This window comes from Anopheles funestus, chromosome 3RL (assembly GCF_943734845.2).
Source record: "Anopheles funestus chromosome 3RL, idAnoFuneDA-416_04, whole genome shotgun sequence".
Lineage (NCBI taxonomy): Eukaryota > Metazoa > Arthropoda > Insecta > Diptera > Culicidae > Anopheles > Anopheles funestus.
The window spans coordinates 30,999,949-31,020,137 of NC_064599.1; the positions used below are offsets into that span (position 1 = coordinate 30,999,949).

At 37.0% G+C, this 20,189-nt stretch overlaps 3 protein-coding genes across 3 annotated transcripts; 1 reads left to right on the top strand and 2 right to left on the bottom strand.

The window, feature by feature from the left end:
* Positions 1-6,615: 6,615 nt before the first annotated feature.
* On the bottom strand, positions 6,616-8,321 carry LOC125771018 (E3 ubiquitin-protein ligase MARCHF2-like). The gene is made up of 6 exons (XM_049441194.1): positions 7,620-8,321; positions 7,420-7,554; positions 7,270-7,333; positions 7,032-7,181; positions 6,885-6,946; positions 6,616-6,810 (listed from the first exon to the last, which is right to left on the bottom strand). Exons 1-6 carry the CDS (start codon positions 7,778-7,780, stop codon positions 6,738-6,740), a joined length of 645 nt encoding a protein of 214 aa, XP_049297151.1. The 5' UTR covers positions 7,781-8,321; the 3' UTR covers positions 6,616-6,737.
* Positions 8,322-8,409: 88 nt separating this feature from the next.
* LOC125771005 (chymotrypsin-1-like) lies at positions 8,410-9,697 on the bottom strand. Its single transcript, XM_049441178.1, has 3 exons — positions 9,574-9,697; positions 8,921-9,492; positions 8,410-8,846 (listed from the first exon to the last, which is right to left on the bottom strand). The coding sequence occupies exons 1-3, from the start codon at positions 9,620-9,622 to the stop codon at positions 8,688-8,690; spliced, it is 780 nt and encodes a 259-aa protein (XP_049297135.1). The 5' UTR covers positions 9,623-9,697; the 3' UTR covers positions 8,410-8,687.
* A 1,096-nt stretch (positions 9,698-10,793) lies between these two features.
* LOC125771031 (uncharacterized) lies at positions 10,794-11,789 on the top strand. Its single transcript, XM_049441214.1, has 3 exons — positions 10,794-11,301; positions 11,369-11,473; positions 11,530-11,789. Exons 1-3 carry the CDS (start codon positions 11,188-11,190, stop codon positions 11,731-11,733), a joined length of 423 nt encoding a protein of 140 aa, XP_049297171.1. The 5' UTR covers positions 10,794-11,187; the 3' UTR covers positions 11,734-11,789.
* The last annotated feature ends 8,400 nt before the right edge of the window (positions 11,790-20,189 follow it).

Sequence of the window (20,189 nt, forward strand, 5' to 3'; positions counted from 1 at the left end):
TAGCTATTCGTTTCCGTATCGCGTTTCGCACCGTTTAAATATCGATTTACACTCATTGGTTTTTTGTTTCGATTTTTATACACTTCACCTTTAACGCGATTTGGGTTAGTTGAATTGTTTGTGACACACTTTCTACCCAACAATAAATTGTTTTTTTTTTTGACGTTGAACTTGCTATTTCGGTAACGAAAGCACTTTTATTGCGTGTTTTTGCGCATGGTTGCGGAGCACTTTGTACAGGGTTTTCACTATTTTAATCACACACATTATGGTTAATACTGTAAGAATTATGTTAAGTTTGAGATCGTGTGCCAAATGATGCTCTGTGTGAATATTTTGGGTTTGAATCACTGTGAGATCATGGTCTCCTTTCACATCTGTTTTGGGTTTAGAGTCGGAACTTCCCATTTCGGTTTCACTTATTGTTTCTTTTGTTTTTCAATCACTTTCTACACCACTATCATAGTCACTGTCGTACCTATGTGCATTTCTTAATGCTTCCGTAAGTTCTCTCTTAAAATATTGCACGTGGTGGTGGCTTTCTATTATGAGGTTCTCAAGGATTCTAGTGTTGTTATGATCTTTAATATGGACCATATGGTCAACTTTTCTCAAGAATGACCTGATTCTTAACACTCCCTGTTCTGTGGTATATTCTTCAAACGTTGCCAACCTTTTCATTTGCTCGAAAAGAGCCTCGTGAAGATTATCCACTTCTTGTTTCATTATTTGCACCACTTTTAAATGCACCACTTATACTTTTTATTTTTATGCCGTTTTTCGCGTCACAAGGTCGCTTTACCTTGCTTGTTATGCAAAAACATAACCACTGTCACGGTCGCCATGTGGTAAACAACGTATTCGGTTCGGTTGACGCTACGGCGCGCGTTCGATTACAACCGTTTACTTCGCGGAACGATCGGTGCGCGGCACTTACTGAAAAGTGCTGACTCGTACTTTTACACGGTGACTCATTTGAACGAAGGTGGACTTAAACGATTGGTGCCGGATCAAGCCTTACCTCCATTAAGGGAACACTGATGGGTGGAAATAAAACTCTAGACATGTATTACTTCACTGATGCCAGAATCTCGAGTTGCATCAGCAACATGCTTTGTCCACGATCTGTAACTCGGCACTGTCTACCTTTGCTTCTCGAGCGGCTTTATTTAACGCTTTCTTTCTATGGCCAGCCAACATTTGTCTATCCTGTGTTTGGCAAATGTGTGGCGGCTGGGTTCTCCCGGGTTTTTGAATATTTTGTGTTTACAATGTGTGTATTTCCTATTTGCTAATGGACTTGGTGCCAACATTAAACTAAAATTATACTTCTTTATACGCCTGGCAGGTATGCAATGTTCTAGCATACTGTTAATAGAGTTGCTTTTGCAATATTTTCCTACAGGAAACTTCAAAATGGTTATTTTTTCATCAAAACAAAAATAGTGTAATATACAAGTTTTAGTTTTACTTTCGCCACTTAGCGGACTTCGGCTTTACACTGCAATTTACTTTACTTACACTGTAAAGTTTCTTTCTTAATCGTTGGAGTCATCGAGGCCTTACCTTGGATAGGGGGACTCTCGATGCTCTTGAAATAATAACACTGCAAAGTTGTTCTGGCAGCTCAGTTGTGCAACTGATCTTTGATAACTGTCAACTTGCGATCGATCACTGGTGACTGACCGCGTTCTAACAATTTTGGTTTATTTTATACTCTGGGTTGTGTAGGTGTACATGGGTTTTACATAAAGGCTTATGTATCGAATCTAGTTCCAGTTCTAGTTCTGTGTTTCTATTTGCTTGTAATAATTCCTAATGCATTTCTGTAATTTTCGGTTGATGCGCATTAGCCTATAAATCATGCGTCGAATTGGTCTTTGCGAAGGCGGGTACGGAATGGAAAATTAGTTAACCTTTTCAAGTGCAATTCACATCGTGAGAAAGTATTGCATATGCAACGTAATGAATGGTCTTCGATTATGTTATTTTTCAGGTACTTGAAAGGGACAAAATAGATGTGTTTAGAAAGGACGTAAAACCCTAGCCATGTGTTTTATGTTAAATGTCAGAATGAGAATAGAAGAAAATAGGAAATGACCAACGCGATTTTACTAACCGATTCTATACTTTGAATTTTAATGTGTTATTTGAGATTTTCAATATGTTAGTTATTTAATGTTTAGCAGATGTGCTACATGGATATACCGCACGATGCGCTGATAGATTTTAACAAAACCGAACGTAATATAGAAGCCAGGACCTGCGATAATTGTTGCATCCAATCAAACGAGGAAACGTAAATATTTGAATACGTTCAAAGCATCTTCATCACCCAAACTTCGAGGGACTTCAAGATCCAATATCGAAATGTTTAAGGTAACAAGTTTGTTAGCTTTTTAATTTACACAGAAATACCATTAACCGCTTGTATGTTTTCACTTTATTTTCTTTCACAGAGTATAGACAAAAATGGTGAAAGAATGATGTTTCGTAAGATCTAGCAAGAAGTAAAAAAAATCGTAAAACCGTTGTTTTATAGCTAGGTAGAAAATCATTATTCACAAAAATAATAAACTTTTAATTAATATAATGTTTTTGTTTCCAGAATACAAGTCACGAAAAACTTGCCAACGAAAACAACATTGGTGTGTGAAATGTATGAAACGATGGTGTTGAATACAAAAAAGGAAATTTGTGATATCTGAAATTCTCTAGAGAATAATTCAACAACTTAAATCATCAGAAAAGTATCAGCTCGAAGAAGCAAATATTTCAAACAACATGACCGATACAAAATTGCATTCAGATCCGTTATTCCGTATTAGAAAATTCCAATGTACTACAAAAAGTAGCACACTGATCATGGACTAGACTAGTGGAACTGAGCAACGGTGTCACAATCGAATATTATTCCTACAACGCAACACTTAGGCGTTAGGCGCAGTGCATTCATTACTGTGCATGGGAAACTTGTCGTACAATTTGCTTTTAAAGAAAGCTTCCAGCCGCATGCATGTCTCGATCACAATGAAATAGATGGTAATCCGTGGGAATCCTGGACTACGCCAGCGGAAGATGCTAATGTTAATGCCATCTTCGAACGAAGGTACGGAATAAACCACGAGCTCGTAGTAATGATTCGTGGACCAAGTATTCTAACATTGCCAAAGCGTGAGAAAATACGTTGGTTGGAAAAATGATCACCACCATTAAGGCTATTACCGGTAACCAGTTCAGTGAGAAGCGAACTCTTGAAGATCAAGTAATGGACCAAGCAACATGAAGAATAATTGGAGATTTGATCATCAGTAAAACAAACAAAACGTAGAGTACAAAAGTGTACGGCTCAAAGCAGGAGCAGAAGCAATCATGAATGGAATTACGGAAGTCACAAATATTGGAATGCAACTAGAAAAGATCTTCACCACTCGCAACCAGGGTTAAGCTAGGTATAAAATACTGAAAATACTGAGTGAAAGCGAATACAATACTAATATTTTTATTTATGATACCATTTTCCATTTCACAGATTTAGCAGTTCTGCAGGGACCTGATGCAGTATGTATATTCAAACCATTGGGTGTATGTTAAAACAGCAAAAATGGTAAAGAATTTGTGCTTTTACTTGATTCGGTTTTCTAAAGCTTTAGCTCTAGTTAAAGAACAACAAAATTATATCATAGGTTTATTATAGGTTAATTAAGCTAGGTTTAGTGGATTTGGGATTGTTGTTAGTAATAAACGATAATTAATATTATGTCAGTATGTACGGAAAGTTGTAGTATCTTATAGACGTATAGTAAATTAAAATAAGAAACACTAACTAATATTAGGCTTATAAATAAAAATGAAACTATAATATATTCATAAATGTAAATAAAAAGAAAAATGATATTATTCAGTGTTTTCGAATTTAAAAATATATCATAATAATCTTGAATAATTTCAAAAAGAAACAGAATATGAGGAATCTCAGATGAGTGGATGGCCCTGTGTATGTGATAGACGACGCTGGTTCCACAGAACAGGGCCGGGTATCAAATCCCATTTGGACCGTGGCCTGCCAAAAATAAGAACTGGCTATCCGGATACGAGGTAAAAGAAGTCTAATAAGCCAGAAATTCCCGACATGATCTTAAGGGTTGTTAGGCCAACAAGAGAAAGAGAAGAGGGATTTCTCTAATTACTTTGTCCAATTTTCAGCACAATGATCGTAACCTCCTTCATAGAAATTGCATTATTTACTTCGATTATCTGACTGAGAGGATAGCTTAAATCACGTGTAAGCGTATGTTTGCTCGTAGGCATGCGCTCAAACAAACGGAACTGATCAGCGTTACTCAAGCGAATTGGCATTTTTCTCATGAATGAACGAATCATCACTTTTTGGGATTCTATTTTAGTATCCCCTTGAAACATACTTGGCCTTTGTGGATTCGGATAATGTAAACAATTCCATCCATTCTCACTACGGATAAACAAAATGCGAGACCATCGAGTCTATCGGCGGCACTTAAGGATTTGGCGTACAGCAAACGCAAAGCTAACGTTCGACGAACTAGTCGCTGCTCTTCATTTCATTTCGTTGGTAATTTCGAAAAAAACATGAAGATGGTATTGGTACAAATTCTTCTTGCCATCATAGTGCTAAGGAACACCAGGGCGGCACAATGTGTCTCATCGGACAACAAGTTGACAAGTGAAGAATTAAACAAAACAGTAGATGAAGGTTGGAATTGTGAAAAAGTGCCCGATCAGTGTTTAATCTTTACAACCGTTAACTATCGTGTACCGGATAAGGAGTTTTCCATCAATTTCCACTGTAACGTGCCACCGATCAGGAACGCACATTCGAATAAAGTATTCCGTACGGTTACTAGCTACCGTATGGGTGGAGGAGCGGTATGCAGTGAAATGGGATTTGGTCTTGAATATTTAAGTTTTCACGAACAGATAAACCTACTCGTGTTGGAAGGATACTGTTTGCAAACGATTAGTAACAACACGTTTAAAAGTTTCGATAATTTAAAAAAGTTGAATATAAGGGCGTGCAAAATACAACACGTTACAAGTGACGGTTTTCGTAATTTACCAGCGTTACAGAAGCTTGTGATAGAAAATAGTGCATTTATGAAAATGAATCGTGATGTGTTGTTTTATTTGATACAGCTAAAGGAGCTCATAGTTGCAAACTGCACGGGAATAGATTTTAATGCGAGTGTGCTGGCAAACGTCGATCTGATCGATATGCAGAACAGTATGGTACGAAACATATCATCGATATTTGATCCTCTTCCAGTGACGTTAAGGGTGATTAATTTCCTAAATGTATCATCACAAGAGAACTTTAAACTTACACTGCAATCACCCGCTGAAGGCGAAAGTGCTGCACAACATATCGCTATGGTGGAGTGTTTGCTTAATTCGATTGCTGTGAAAAATATGCCAACGTTGGTGTCGTTGAATCTTTCCAAGAACTCACTCTCCGCCAGCTCTGTAGAATTGGTCGATTTGCCCGCACTAGTGACTTTAGTTTTGAGCCACAATTCGTTCGATACAGTATCGCAAACATTGCTTCAATTTGAATCCTCTCTAGATACGATCGATCTCAGTCACAATCAAATATCATTCCTACATCCCAAAGCGTTCGACGCAGTACATTCATTACGGATGGTAAACTTATCGTTCAATTTACTTTTAAACATGGAAAGCTTCCAACCACAGCCACGTCTTGATCGTATTGAAATAGACGCTAATCCGTGGAATTGTTCGTGGTTAAACCAGTGTCTATTACTGAACCCGACACTCTTCAACATTTTCCGATACAACAAACGGTTCGATATACTTTCCGTGTGGGGATTACCTTGTGTTTTGCATATTGCCGTAACGGATAGTAATGAATCTCCTTCAGTTCATCGAACAAAATCAGAACAATTCATATCGTACCCACGGGGGAAAATTTTCCCACCAGGCAATAAAACAACACTCGCTCAACCACGATTTATCCTAACGAACCCGCTAAAAGCGATCATCTCGATATCGGTAGGAGTTTTAGTTTCAAACGTGATCATACTGCTTTACAATCGTTATCGGAACATTTTACACGAACCATTCTATCGGTATCTAGCGAAATCGCTTGGTGATCCTCTAACAGAAAAAAGCACCTCCTTTTGGTATGAAGTACCCGTTAGTGATGAAGCAGATGCAATTCCGCTGAATAACATTTACGAGGAAATTAGTGAGGCGGTACCACGTCTTGATATATACGACGCATTAAACTTTCGAGATGTGCCGGATGAGCAACAGAAACTGGATGATAACACTTCTGGTTAAAAGTTGTATGTATAGTTATAATTTATTTAACAAAACAGAAACATAAAGGACTGCGAATAATTGTTTGTTATTCTTGAAGAATGGTTTGGCCGTTTTATTTTTATACTAGAGTTAGAAATCCTTGTGTTTTAAAACACCTTAAGTTAACGAATAATAAAACGTTTTATATACAACCAATGTACGAAGTTGCAAAAACAAATGATCAAGCATATAATTATCACAGATACAAACGAAATGTTGACGTTTAATGTCTCAAAAGGGGTAAGTAGAACTCCTAAATGATTATCAAAATCTATAATTATTTATTAATGTATTCATTTATGAACAAATTTCTGAACAAAGATTTTAGCATACACATCAACGGAAAATTCGTACAGTTCCGAATATTTGTGTTGATCATTCTAAACAGTTTCCATGGGTAAAGCGTCCACTGCTAATCGAGATAATCGTATGTTTCTGGCTGAACGCCACCAGCTGGGGAAAAGGGAAACAAAATGGAAAAGATTGTTGTCTAAATTTAAATTCTTCTCGTAAGACTAGCAACATACCGATACCAAGGTAGTAGATGATCTCTTGCAATTATGACAACATTAGCAGAGTAAGCAACCATCTGGAAGAAGTTTATATTGTTTTGTTTCCAATAAAACATCATATAAAAATATAAATGTTTGAAAACAACGACAAGATATACCGACCACAAGCGATAGGAAACAAATGACAGCAACTTTAGCGAGTTCTTCACCAAATGGATCGTGTAGCGATTGTTGAAAACGTAACACCAGCATGCAAACCATTGTTAGCATGAAACATACGAATGACAGTATGGAGTAGATTAGAAGATCAGACTAAAAAAAGAGAAAATTAATCGTTTGATAGCTTTAAAAACAAAAACAAAAAATCCAAATATTAAAAGGAATAAAAGAAGGTAATTACCATTAAAAGATTACGATTATCCGGATTGCGGTACCATACTAACACCGATTCGCAACATCCATATCTGTCAAAAACAAAAGAAGTGTGAAATTACAATCATAGTAAGCATTCTTAGTCTTCTTCGAAATGGTGAGAATATACGATACATACCGAAGCGTTTCGTGCGTTTGAAACGTATGCAAACACAATTCACAACGCGTAAGTCCGGAACGATTTAACCAAAGTTCCAAACATTCCAGATGCACGTACTTCATCGAACCCTTGCACAAACACGGAGATATCATACTTCCAAATACAGCAAAGTTGTTAGTATTAGGCAATAAATGATGCACCATCTAAATAAATCTTACCTAACTTCATCGCTTGAACTTTGGCAAATACGACACACTACCCAATCGCTGCTGCTATCGGGTGGTTGAGTAATGCAAATATCCGAAAAGGAATGATCTCTACCGATGTCGCTAGAATCGGACGATTTTCGTATATCATCTTCCGTTTGCTTTTCATTCATGGCGTTTTTTTAGTACAAGAAATTTGATTAACTTTGAAATATTGGCTCGAAACTAAAATTTAATTACGATAAATGGTGAAAATAAATATTGGATTGACAAACCAACATGCATGTGTTAACTAGATCACTTTAATTTGACAAAGTGGTGTGTAAAAAACAAAAAAAAAAGGTTACTAAGGTGGTGACATTCTGCGAACCGTGAAATGTCACCTTAACATGTGTAAAACCGGACTTATGTGGTAAATGAAATAAAAACATAATTGAAAACAAAAAAAAAATCAAGCAACAGGAACATACACAAATGAAATATTATTTATTTGTTTAAAAAAATCATAAAAGAATTGCAGAAATTAAGATGAGTAAAAATCATAGAATAAAATGAATGAAACAAATAAAACAATATAAAAACATAATGTGTGAACTGTGCACAGGGAGTAGCGTAACCAGTACAGAAATAAGTTAATGTAACCGCAGACTTTCCAAATCACAGGATTTGTTATCGAATCAATCAGATCGATAACAAAGTGAAACGAAGGGAGAGATAGACACTAAATAAAGCTCAGTGTTCAAGGGAACTAAGTGGTCATCTACTAGCTGTTGCGTGTAAAGAATATTTATTTCTTTGGATATTTAAATATTTGGTCACCAATGTATTTACGATTCTTCCCAGTGCTTCTTCATTCTTTCTAGCGTATTCTTCAGAATATAAAATCAATTAATTTTAATCCTTTGAATTTGTTTTGATTTCCACATCTGAAATGGTTTTTTTTTATTTAATTCAGTTTACAGAATAATCTTTCGACGTCTAACAACTGGACGTTGTTCACAAAAAAAAGGTTTTTGATAAGGAACTAGAGTGTATTTTTAGATGGCAAAAATATATCCTTTCCTGGGGGGATATTTGGATTCAAGAATTGTATTCGCTCGCATACTGATTGATAAAGTCCACATAGTACGAAACCTTGGTAAGCACTCCCGGATATGGAGCGATGGCGCACGGTTTAATACTCCACGACACGATGCCTACCTGGAACTCTTTATACATCAATGGTCCACCAGAGTCTCCCTGTTAAGGATGAAGTTAAGTTACGGCTAATCGTAAGCGATCACACGCAGGAATTTTATCCTAAGATTACTTACACTGCACTGTCCCTTGCCACCTCCAGGTTCCGCTGCACAGATCTGCGTAGGATAGATGTGATTGCCGTGGATAACATTGCATTCGTCGTTCGGCACTGCATAGTAATCGATCTGCTGCAACGTTGTTTGCACTGGTCCATCGGAGGCATTCCGACCCCAGCCAACGAGCGTCACCACATTGGACTCTTCCGTATCGATCTCAAAGAATCGTTTCGGCATCCGTACCGGTCGCACCTGTTCACTAAACACCAGCGGTTTGCGTAACTTCAACAGTGCAATATCATCAATGTAGCTATCGGCCGGATTGTAACCGGGATGGATCACCACGTCCTCAATTGCGTATATCGATTCGTCTTCAGTGCGCGAAATGTTCGTACGTCCCACCTGAACCGTTTGGTACAGTGGCGTTGTATAGTCGACACAGTGTGCCGCTGTTAGAATCCAGCGACTATTCAAGATACTGCCACCGCACGAATGACCACCAGTAGCACCACGCAGTGACACAACGAATGGGTAGTTTTCGATCGCTGCATCCGTCCCATTCACAATTTTACCCTGATCGATCGGACCAGCTGCAGTGGGATGAAATAAAAATTACCAATTAATACATACTTTCAGTGCAACAAAAAAAAACTCCGGCCAATACCACATACCGTGCGCTAATCCGATACAGGCGAAAGACACTACCAGTAGCAAAATCATTGTGGTCACCACTTCACTTCACAGACGCCAATAGACAATGGTTGGAAATGTTCTCTAGCTTAAGTACGCACAATCATCCAGTTACGCCTGTGATAACATAGCAATCGGTTAAAGGCGACAGATAAGCGCGATCTAGTTTAAAAAAAAAACATTTCTATTATATATACTTTGGCTTTTCTAAATTTCAATTGTTGATAATCCACCAATTGAATGTTGTTACGCTCGTAGGGAATTTGTTATCTGATTGTGGAAGAAGAGGTAATGTATTGTTTGAAAAGAAACAAAAAAAAATGTACACATTTTGCCACCTTATCAAAGGCTCATTATTTCGTATCGTCATGCTTAAATGCTAAGATGGTAAATAATTATAATAAATAAGATAAATAAATAAGTACTATACAGAATCATCCACGTCAGGTTTCAATATTTTATTGAAATGTTTTATCAAAATTCAAAATTCTTTTACCAATATTTTCACATCATATATTTTCATACATCTTTTTTCATATTATTTTTAATAAATAATGTGTCATGATAATACGGTAAAATCCGTAATAATAAAAAAAAACTAATTAAATTAAGTATCATACTTCAGTGTTAAGTATATCTATTTCTAATATTGGCTTAAGCAATATGGCGGTATATTCAAGTTCCAGATGTAGATTTCAAGCAAAGATATGAAATATCTAGCAATAGACTATTCGTAGCGGTTTGCTATCAGTCCACCCGCGAAACATAGAAGGGAAAGCAGCTGTATAAGGGTAATAAACTATTATATAAAATTCTAAACTAGGACACCCAGCCGATAACTTAATCACTAACATAATAGAATACATGAATAAATAATAATAATAAAAAAAATATTATTATTCTCAATTATTCACACGGATAGCATTTTCCCGATGCACATTTAGTACAAAGCTTTTTTTGCTTCGTACTAAAGCTTTTGTATACAAATTTGTATGCAGGAAAAGCTCTCTATCGGTTAGCGTTGGCGGAATCTGTCGACGCTTTAGCTTAGAAATTTATTTCTTTTTAACGTTCTATTTGGTTGTGGATTTAAATGCAATAAAAAAGTACCTGGAAATAAATAAATATTTTTACTTTAAATATTTTTTTATACTTATTTTTATATCAATGAAAAAGCAGCAAAATATTTTATTTAAAAGTAATTAATTTCTTTACGTAATCACAAAAAAAGTAATGAAATCCATTTAAGGAAAATAAAAAAAAAACAAAATTCTAGAAATATATTTACTTACAAATGAACATCTTGCTTTGGCTTCATTAAATTAATTTTATTGAAAAAACATCATAAATAGACGACATTTTTACTTTTCATTTCTTACGTTTGTTAGATACTAATGCCCGTAAAGAGATAAGTTTGCAACATGCATTACATCAGGCATTACTATGGCAAGCTGTACAAACAATTCACACCGTAATGTGGTACCAACTCTGTGTAATTACAACAATTCATATCGTTCTCGATTAACCATCATGAACCAAACGTCAGTTCCATCTCAGACCTATAGAAATAACAACCGTAAGAATAGTGTTCAAGCATGGCCACAAATCGCGTACAAATCTTACTTATTGCTGTTTGTATGACAACCGTCTGTACTTGGGCAAAGAAATCTAAACAGAAAACTTACGAAAGCTCAATAGAAGACGAATTGGTAAGTTTTTGTTCAGCTGCATACATGTTGCAAGGAAGGAAAACAAACTCTTTCTATTGCTTTACAGTTTCCCATCTACGAGTGTGACGAACGAAGCCGGGACTGGACATTGCGCTGTCTTGTCCCCCTGACCAATGCACAAATGTCCGTAGATCTGTGCCAAACCGGTGAGGTATGTTTGTTTTCGCGCAACTCAATCAACAGTCATTGAAATCTTTTATATGTTAGAGCCCCGATCAGCATGTGCTTCAACGTTGTGCTAAGGAGCTGCAAATTCTTGGACAGTCCTGTCCACAACCGGTTGCCGTGGCAGATATTGCAAAAAACATGCAAATTCATAAGCCACCGCCAATGTCGTACATATCGCCCAACATGCCGAATGCGCCAAAGCAACCATCTGCTAGTAATATGAAAGATAAATTCGCATTGTAAGCTTTAGGAAAAATACAGATAAATAAAATAAATCAGAGAATGGTCTCAACAGCTTCGATTGTCCATTGAAAAATATTAAATTATAAAGTTCTAAATTCGCGGACTCTTTCGCGGAAATTTGCAACGCATACGTGTCCATCCAATACGATGCAATGCGTCATCGGCATGTAGCCATATCGAACAGCACAGGGCAATTAGTTACAAACTGATCTATCCAATCGCTAGAAACCATTACAAGTGACAAACGAGATGAAAGCAACATTAAATGAAAAGGTTAGAACGCATTCATCACCTGCAGCAAAACTTCACAAAATAGTGTTTCCAGTGAAATTTTGCTCCACTTTTAAGCAGCCCATTCCATTCCATTGCCCAGCAGTCGAAACGTGGGAGATGCATCGAAAATGCCTCAAACTCGTTTAAAACTTCACCACGCAACGGTTTGTTGCGTGTATGCCTGCTAGTTCGGTTGCAAACGTGAGAATGCACGCAAAGAGTTCCGCTGAACCGAACGCTGTAGAGTGCAACTCTTCGGAAAGCGTCACGCTGCCAAAAACGCATCCTGCATTACCAGTGCACTGCAGCAAATGGTGCGTACGCATTTTCGGTGGATTAGTTCACATTCAAGGAACGTTTACCGCGCGCGTGTGTGTGTGTGTGGGGCAGTGATGTTTACGATGTACACGCACGCATGTTGCTGTCATTGCGAAGTGTATCGGTTGTGCTGGCAGGACCCAAAATTGCATTTCCTGTATCCTGTTTCACGGTACGCTATTTGCTGCGCGGTCCCGTAGCTTTATCGATGTCGTTAAAAACTAATTATCAGAACAGTTTTATGTGTAAACGGAAGCATGTGGCTTATATATAGCTATTTTAAGTGTATGCTTGTTTCGGGCGTGTAATAGAATATGTAAAACTAGTTATGATATACATATTCCCATGTAGAGAGCTGATGTATAAATGCGAGAATATTCTTCAGTTTCAGTGAAATGATTGTTGAATTCTATTTTATTTTAAACCAATTAAATACCATAAACTAGAAAATTATCGAAATTTTAAAATTAAAAAGTATTAAGAAAGAAGATAGCGAATTCCGTGCTGCGCCTTTGAAATTTTCTTTTATCTACAAAATGACGGATTGTTAAAGTCGAAAATTGCGATTTTTGAATCCGATTCTATTTGTATTTTGTGTAGAAAACAAATAGAAATCAATTTCAAAATGAAGCTCGTCAAGATGTTGTGTTGTTTTACAATGTTTTTTTTCATTCGTCTCTCGTTATTTTTATCCAAGTCCAATGCTATGCTCTAGTTAATAAATTACACTTATTTATAAAGATTTTTGTTTCCTTTAAAATGTTCAATAATTTTTCAATTTCGTTTTAGTTGTTTGAGAGAATAGTACCTATTTGTTCTTCAAACCAATGTTTCCTTCCATCAAGCTCGTCAGGTGAAAAGTAATTGTATAAAGATAAACTGATTAAAATAGCAAGTCAATAGGTTAAAAGATTTGGTTTTTCGATTTTCTACACAGTTGATCATACGATCAGTACGTAAAGTACTTGAGTACGAGTGCGAGCGTGCGGATGGTTTGTTAGTAATTTCTAACTTCACATAACGAATAAAATTTAAAAAAAACTAGATCTAGGGAACAAACAATTTGTACTGTATTTCAAGTTATGCTAATTGAGACCGGTTTAAAAAGCCATGAAATAGACAAGACATGAAGATATAATAAACATGAACATGTAATAAACATGACGATATCATAAATAGACATGAAGATATAATGAAATCTTTTCGACTAAAATTCAACTTTCTTTATTCGACTTTCGACTCGAATTCGATTCGAATTCGACTTTAAATAAAACTCGACTTAAGACGAATAGAAATATGTTTTATATTTGCCGCTTTCGACACTGACATCGAACCAAGACTAGAATGAATTAATTATGACGCTTTTCTCAAACAATTCCATCTCCAAAGTGTAATTAGCAAGAGGTAATAATGTTTGCGAGAGAGATACAAGCATTTGTCGCGTTTGCGAACGCGAGATTAGGAGATTGGCAAATTTATTGTTTTTTTTTTATTTTTTTAATACTTTTTATTCTTTTTTTTTTATTTAAAGCATTATTTGAGTTAAAAAAACTAATTTTAACCAATTCGCATTAAAATATATAAATTTTTACATTTTGCTAAGTTTCCCAAAAAAAAAGATTTTTTTAGATTTTTTTTAATTATTTTTTTTAAATTAGTCACTATGTGAAAAGTGTCATGAGTGAAAAGAAATTAATATCAACAAATTCGCATTAAAATAAATCAATTTATAAATTTTGTTATATTTCGCAAAAAAAGCTAAGGCCTTAGGAGAGTGGCAAATTTATAGATTTTTTTTTGGAAAATGTTTACGAGATGAAATTTTTTTCGAATTAACAGCCATTCTTCTATTTTAAAAACAGTATTTACATTCATAATAATTATATACAACACATGCGTACTGTAAAAAATAAAAATGCACTTGATTTTTTTAAACTTTACAACACTCAACCGATTTAATTAACATGAAGAATGCATTGATTCATTTTCCTCTTGCAATGGATATAAATGTGAAATGTATGATGGAAAAATGGCAGTGGCTAATATTTAAAATATTAGCAAAGAAAAAAAAAGTAGGAAAAATAAATCTTCTAATAAGCAAAACATAAAATTCAATAGGCGAAACCCCATTTTCCAAAAGTAATCGATCGAGATGGGGACTTAAATTGTTATGGTTTTCCCTTCGAAAAGCCCAATGGTTTGGATTTCAATAAGCACCACACATAAATCCTAATTAGGCGAATGAAGAGGTTTCACCCATCTTGTGCAACAAATGTTTTTTATCGCCCCCCCCCCCCACCCCCCTTTTACTCCATTATCACATCCATCGAGAAACAATGGGATGCTTCACGTGTTTCAAAGTAAGTTGTACGTGCACCCGAACCCGATGGGTTGGGTTGTCCGTCCTTCGAACGACTTTAGAGAACCCTGAATGTGTCGGTTTAGTGTGTCGGGGAAATTGGACACCCAGCATTACCGATGGTACTACATAGGAGAACGTGCTAAAGGGCAGTGATTTAGTCAACATTCAGCGAAAGGCGAGAGAATAGAAAAAAAGACGACCACCGATTGAAGAGTGAAGGATCCGAATCTTACCGATAAATGATTGAAAATAAAGGAAGGAAACTGCCCAACGGTCGAAGTTGCCAGATTTTGCTGACAAGAAAGAAACGCTCAAAGTCTTCGGATGGTCCTTTCTCGCCAGTTTCGCTTGTATCTTCCGGCGGGTGTCACATTTTATGGTCAACCGGAAACCACCAAAACATGGCGTGGGTGAAGAAGTGCGTGAGTACACCGGACCGGAAAAAGGTAGTAAAAAAGGGAAGAAGAAAAGAACAGGAAAGTAAATTGGGCCAGTAAACACTTGCTGAGGCAGAAGACACAAGGAAAAATTTGTAGTATGTACATACTCTACTTTTGGTGGTTTGCCGTGTAAAGCACAGTGAGTCATTAAAGTGTAATATGTTTGATAAATTTCTGACAGAAAAAAGAGTCTAAAATACTTCATGATTTGGAAAGTCCTAGCAAAAAAAATCTCATTCATCATTTATTAGCAAATATGTAAAGAAATCGTAATTTAGCTTTAACATTTTGGAATCTGCTGGAAATTTTAGCAACATAATAGCTTTCCTCCCTTATCTCCCAGAGTGATCCAGTGATTGACGAAAAAATCGATAACAATCAGAAATGCATTCAGGAGCAGCTGGGCAGCTTTCTTATTCACCATTTTGATTCACCTCCATCACTGGGTGACATGGTGGTCCGTACCGCACTGGATGGAATGGTGAGGATCTCGAAAAGCAAAAAAAAAAACCGCCCCCTCCCCATGAAACCTTACACGGAAAGAGGCGAAAACGTGACTTTTCACGAAGCTGGAAGCTGTCCATTTCCGAACCGATATTCGTCTGTACAAAGAACTGCTCGTTAACATCGGCACACACTTTCATCTTTCGGCGAATGCGCGTGATGCTGGAAGTGGCCCATAAATTTTTCGCTTTGTCGAACCTTGGCGATCCATTTGTTTTTGTCGCAAACCACCGACAAACCGTGACACAAACCGTGATGCTGATGGTGGTGCTATGGTCCGTATATGAGGATGTTGTGATTCAACTTTTGGGTGGTGTTACTTCTTCTACTTCGAACCGCTCGTCCTCACTACCGGCAGTGATTGATGGTTCGGGTTGGGTTTCTAGAGCTGGCATTAGTTCGTGTGGCAAGGAAAAGCCCACCCGCCCGGATGTCGCAGTACTCGGGTGTACTCATCGAGCGGCTGGAGCGGAAATGTTAAGCAGGAAGTTCCTGTCTTACTGCTGGCTTCGCCTTTTGTAGACAAGCGGTGTCTGGCTAGGTAGGTTTTTTGCCACCGTTACCGGGCAATGGCCCCGAATGGAATTAGGCTGTACTGTAGATGATTTCTCATCCAATCAACCGGTGAGTATATTACGGTGGTGTTATGCAGGTTTTTATGCAACATGTGGATAAAATGATTAGTAGTGTAAGTCATAAAATATAAAAATATTTAATGTATTTTGAAAGGCATTTAATTTTTTCTAATATAAACGCTCTAAAAGTATGCTCAATTATTGAATTGTCCATCGTTTTGTTTTATTTCAATTAGAATTGTACAGCGTTCTTTAAAGAGCAACATAAACGTTTTTTTCTCGTATGTAAAAAATTTTACATTAAACAGGTTGTACTAGCAAATACCAACCAAAGAGCGGTCTGTAAACGATATACGATCTGGTCCATTTTCGTGAAGAAATTTAACACCGTTAACACACCGCCATAACTTCTCCAAAAAACCGGTCACCACCCCGGGGGGATGGGGTAAGTTCATTTCGCTTGAACCTGCACCCCTGATTATCGACCATGGCTGCGGACATATAGAATTGGACAACATTTCGAACGGAAATCGTTCAAATGGTAATTTTACACAGTATTGACTTTTGATCCTTTGCCAACATTCTATGGAACCGAATATGGGGACCTGTTTTGTTACCCCTTTTAGGGAACCCCCTGTTCCGAAGTGGCCATATGATGGACGACCACGATGGATTAGTCACGTTGAGGGATTCGATTACATTGGATCGATTTTTATATTTTTGGCAATAACCAGGGCTGGAAGTGAAATGTAGCCACTGAGTAACTATTTCAGGGAGGGTTTGTTTTTTTCGTTTTTTTTTCGTTTTGCCGCAAATTAAACGAACTGCTCATGCTCATGACCATTAGCAGAAATTGTTAAAACAATATTTGTTATGGCAAAATTTTCACTTCCCAGTATGTTTGCTTATTCTTTGTTCAATACTCTGTTTATTTTTCCAACTGTTCTCTCTTCCTTCTTCTTTGTTTAAGGACCTTAGAAGGGTTATGCCGGGCAATTATGGCTTATTAGACTTAGATATAAACCTCTGGGCCGCCTCTTTATTAATTGTTTATTAATTTATTGTTTATTTTTAGACTCTCAAAATAATGCATCAATGCGAGATGTAAAGCTAGTTATTATATGTGTTTTAAAATTGGTTTTAATGAAACAAAATTTTCCTTTTTACTGGAGTGTATAAAAACCTTTAATTTTTTTGCAATGAGTTAAAATTAGGCAAAAATGTTTAACAATTTTTTTTCATATTCAGTTTAGCGTTTTCAGTACTATTAATCATTTCCTGATCTCTTTGTATTATGCTTGTTTCTATAATTTTTTTTTAATGTTCGTTATGCTTTCTTTAGTGAAAAACCCCTCAGTTTCAAGTGGTCCTGTAGTCCTGAAGTGGTCCTGAAAAGACCGTATTATAGGTTGTTGCTAATATTGCGCCAAAGATTTAGAATTTAAATTTCTATAGCTCCATGTTTTTCTATTATTATACTTCTTTATTTTGTTTGATAGATTTAAAGATTCTTTTAACATGTTGTTAGTATGAGTAAAATGCTTCGTAATAACTGCTTCACTTTTCTCGAAACAATAGAGTTTGAACAATCGACTTTCTTTTTCCGTAATTCGTTTTAGAGATCTGTGAACAAGGTACCGATCCTGGCAAACCATTATACCACACAGGTAGCCCGACAAGCATTAGAAGCATTGAAATAATTGCTATTCAAAGTATAACAGCATATTGTTTTTTTCAACCCAAAATAAAATCGTAATACTTTGACATAAACTTTTTCCCTTTGTAGAGCTATATGATGTCAAAATTGAGATTAAATTGAGCACAAAAGAATGATTCGGTCGCTCGGAATATCCCAGAATGTGGGAAAACAAAAAGCGAACGAACAAACGGGCATGAATTATCGAGCAAAAGGTAGAAACGACAAGATCAATTCAATATGTCAGAAATGGAAATGCTGCAAACACAACACACAAACCTCCCATTGCCGCGGTACCGGAAAATGCCGACCGAAGGTGCAAGATGCTGCCTGGTCAGATATTTCATGTCGAACCATACCTAAGAGCTGGTAAGGTTTCTGTTTGCTTTTCTATGAATTGACCGAAACCCGCACACCAGGCAATTCTAATCTTGTGAACCCGGTAGGAGGTAGTGCAGGTATTGTTCTGCTTTTGCCATTCATAAAACTCGACCCAGTATGCAGGTTGAGTGCTTCAGGTCAGTAGCCGTACAGTAGGGTGTGTGTGCAATGCAATTCAATCGATACTGAAGACGCAGTCGTACGCAGCCCGTGTGAACCAGATGGAGACGCATCGACCTAATAATAATGTCCCGGAATCGGTCAAACGAGCTGTGCAGCTTGCCCATTTCTGCTAACCGTTTCAGTCCGCTTTATATTCACCACATGAACTAATTGCACGGACGTGGCGAAGTGGTGCACGACGTTGGTGGTTGGATGGTCAACGTTTGATCGGGTTTTTGGGGCCACTTCAAACTGCATGAATACAGCGGGATGCATATGCCATGTGGAAAACCCGGAAAGTGTTTCGTGAGCCGCATTCTGCTGCCACCGTTCAATGTCATCTACATCGGTCATTCTATCAAGCACCGGAACAATGGTGCTGGCATGCAGGTGCAACCGGCTTTCCGTGTACTTTGTGCTGTGTGTTCCCGGGATCAAAAACAAAAAAAAGAAGTGATCCCTGTCCCTGTCAGTTCGAATCCCCACTGGACTGGCCGTTAGCCATCGAGACATGTAGCTTACCACGGTGTACTGGGTCGCGTACTGGGGTGTTGATTTTTGCGGTTTACGCAACCATCAGCAAAATGGAGGACCGAGAGAGAGAGAGAGAAAGAGAGAGAAGAAAAAAGAAGCACCGTTTCGAACGAAATTATTGATTAAAGTTTGCACCCGGTGTTCGCATGCATTCGGCGATGCATCCGCATTGCCCGGTCACGGGATCTGCGGGAAATGCATGCAAATATGAGAATTGGTTTGCCGCAGCAAAAGCAAACCATATTTGACGAGCCTGGGCTTAAGTCTAACCGCGAATGGAACACCCGGCACGTATTGAGGCACATTTCCCACGTACTCACCACTTACTCCCTTCGGTGCACTTATTTGTAGGTATTGATTTTCTGACCCAAAAAAAAAAGGTTACTATAAAGCGTTAGTTTAGTTAGTTTTCTTAAATACTAAAAAAAAAAACAAAAGTAGGAAAACAAAGTTACAAATTGTGTTACAACAACTTCAAAGGCTTTTTGCAGATGATAGACAGTGTGCATCAAAAAGAATTATAGGTTTTTCGTAGTTAAAAATGATGTAGTTTATGAAAATCGTCACAAATAGTTCAAGTAAACATTGTTGGGGAGGTAACATTGCAACTCAGTTCGCGTTTATATTCGCATGATCGTACTTCAATGATGCCGTCATGCTGGTGTTATGGTAAACTATGCTTAAATTATGATATCATGTGCTTCCATTTTGTTATGCCCGATGGCATTTCATTGTCATCTAAGACCGTTTCCATGTCATGTGCTGGGATTATGCCTGTGTTATATTATTATTGTGCTAAACAACCTTGTAATTGATGAAAATGATTTTTTATAAATAAGATAATATCGAAAAAATATAAGTTTAAATAAAAAGAATTAAACTTCCAATAAAACAGATTTTTTTAAAAAGAAAATACAACTTAAAAGGAAAAGAAAAGAGTTAAAATGTAAATGTAAAATAAAATGATACTAAAATTGCATAGTGAATGATTACAAACTGATAGTGTATAGCACAGAAGATCAACAAGGAAAAGCTACTAGAAAAAGGATAGGAAATTGTACAGAATCAACAGTACAATTCTCAAACGTATTGAAATCCATCACCTGACGTGGGTGTGTGTGTATGGTTGAAATTGGTTTCATGCATCCTCCTCTCCTCCCTTCCTTTAGGGACACCCGTTTCCGTTGTCACTTTGTCAGTACGTGAAAATG